The sequence below is a fragment of the Apaloderma vittatum genome, unplaced genomic scaffold (genome assembly GCF_000703405.1).
Source record: "Apaloderma vittatum isolate BGI_N311 unplaced genomic scaffold, ASM70340v1 scaffold33539, whole genome shotgun sequence".
In the NCBI taxonomy this organism is placed as follows: Eukaryota; Metazoa; Chordata; class Aves; order Trogoniformes; family Trogonidae; genus Apaloderma; species Apaloderma vittatum.
This window is the reverse complement of record NW_009734032.1, coordinates 1434-3394: the sequence shown is the minus strand read 5'-3', so window position 1 is coordinate 3394 and position 1961 is coordinate 1434. Positions and strand designations below refer to the sequence as shown.

The 1961-nt window shown below is 61.3% G+C and overlaps 1 protein-coding gene across 1 annotated transcript in view; it reads left to right on the top strand.

Annotated features, from left to right (window-relative positions):
• Window positions 1-1961, top strand: part of PSMD3 (proteasome (prosome, macropain) 26S subunit, non-ATPase, 3) — a gene marked incomplete at its 5' end in the record, with an annotated part of 3573 nt that overhangs the window by 1282 nt on the left and 330 nt on the right. The window contains 7 exons of the mRNA XM_009876128.1: window positions 47-182; window positions 288-479; window positions 637-740; window positions 839-953; window positions 1147-1266; window positions 1356-1459; window positions 1745-1900. Of these exons, the coding sequence (XP_009874430.1) occupies window positions 47-182; window positions 288-479; window positions 637-740; window positions 839-953; window positions 1147-1266; window positions 1356-1459; window positions 1745-1900 (927 nt within the window). The remainder of the gene's footprint in view (window positions 1-46; window positions 183-287; window positions 480-636; window positions 741-838; window positions 954-1146; window positions 1267-1355; window positions 1460-1744; window positions 1901-1961) is intronic.

The following is a 1961-nucleotide window of genomic DNA, read 5'->3' as shown; positions in this document are numbered from 1 at the left end:
CAGCCTTGGCAGTTCCTCTGCTCTGATCTCTCTTCCTTTCCTGCAGGCTCAGAAAGTGTCTGACGACCTGATGCAGAAGATCAGTTCCCAAAACCGCCGGGCCCTTGACCTCGTGGTGGCAAAATGTTATTACTACCACTCCCGCATCTATGAATTCCTGAATAAACTCGACGTGGTCAGGAGGTGGGTGGGTCCTGCCCGTGGGCTCTCCCTGCGTTTGCTCCCACACGTCCCACGGAGCGGGGCCGTTCCTTACTTCCTCTCTGCTGTACTATCTCCCTTTCCTGGCTTCCTGCACGCCCGGCTACGGACGGCCACGCTGCGCCACGACGCTGACGGGCAGGCCACCCTCCTGAACCTGCTGCTGAGGAACTATCTCCACTACAACCTCTACGACCAAGCGGAAAAACTCGTCTCCAAATCTGTGTTTCCCGAGCAGGCTAACAACAACGAGTGGGCTCGGTACCTCTATTACACAGGTGAGACGCGGAGGGTCCTGCTGGCGAGATCAGGGGCTCTGGTTCCTCAGAGAACCTGCTGGAGCAGCTGGAGATGGAGCTTCCAGCCCAATCTGGGTGGGTCCAGTGGATTTTCTCGGTGGCTTTTCTGAACGCCTCCTGCCCCTTGTGAACACAGGGCGCATCAAGGCCATCCAGCTGGAGTACTCGGAGGCGCGGAGGACCATGACCAACGCCCTGAGGAAGGCGCCACAGCACACGGCCGTCGGCTTCAAGCAGACAGTGAGCGGGGACGAGGGAGCGCACGGAGCTCGGTCCCTCCCGGGGTAGCTGCCTCGGGGCTGGACCCCACAGGGACTCACAGTCTGTTTCTGCTCCAGGTGCACAAGCTGCTTATCGTGGTGGAACTGCTGCTGGGGGAGATCCCGGACAGGCTCCAGTTCCGACAGCCCTCCCTCAAACGCTCGCTCATGCCCTACTTCCTCCTGACCCAGGGTAGGACAGGTCACTCCCTGTGCCTTGAGGGAGCGGGGAGCCCTGAGGGGGGGAGCAGAGGGGGTTTCTCTCCTCTCCCCTCGGTGGAATTCCACTGCAGACTCTGCTTGGGTGGAGGAGGCAGCTCCTAAGAAGAGGGGCAGGGAGTCAGCCCGGCCTCGCTCCTTCCCAAATAACACACCCTGTCCTTCAGCCGTCAGGACCGGAAACCTGTCCAAGTTCAACCAAGTCCTTGATCAGTTTGGGGACAAGTTCCAGGCTGACGGCACCTACACCCTGATCATTCGTCTGAGGCACAATGTCATCAAGACAGGTAGGAGGCTGCCGAGGGGGCGTTCGGGGACCCCGTCACCACTGGGGCTGCCTGGCCCAGGGGTTTCCACTGTCGTTCCTCCCTGGCAGGTGTCCGTATGATCAGCCTCTCCTATTCTCGCATTTCCCTGGCCGATATTGCCCAGAAGCTGCAGCTGGACAGTCCAGAGGATGCGGAGTTCATCGTCGCCAAGGTAGCTGCTGCTGAATTCCCGTCCCTCTGTGTGCTGAGCTGCCCACAGCCCCTCACTCCCTCCCTCCAGGCTGCCTCTGCCCCGTTCCCGCAGCGCTCCCTTCCTGGGGCAGGCGCTGGTTTTAAGTTGAAGCCCCTCCAGGGGACGCTTGGGGCACCCTCTCCGCGCGCTGTGTCCTGAGCCCGGCGCTCCTGTCGCAGCAGCCACCTCCTCCCTTCTCTCTAAACTGCTGCCTCAGCCCTCGGAGACAGCGGGTGCCCTGACCGCGTGCCCTCCGGCTTGCAGGCCATTCGGGACGGCGTCATCGAGGCCAGCATTAACCACGAGAAGGGCTACGTCCAGTCGAAGGAGATGATCGACATCTACTCCACCCGGGAGCCCCAGCTGGCCTTTCACCAGCGCATCTCCTTCTGCCTCGACATCCACAACATGTCTGTCAAGGTGAGGGCGGCAGCTCCCTGTGGAGGGAAGGGGACAAGGAGGCAGAGTTGAGGCGTTTCTC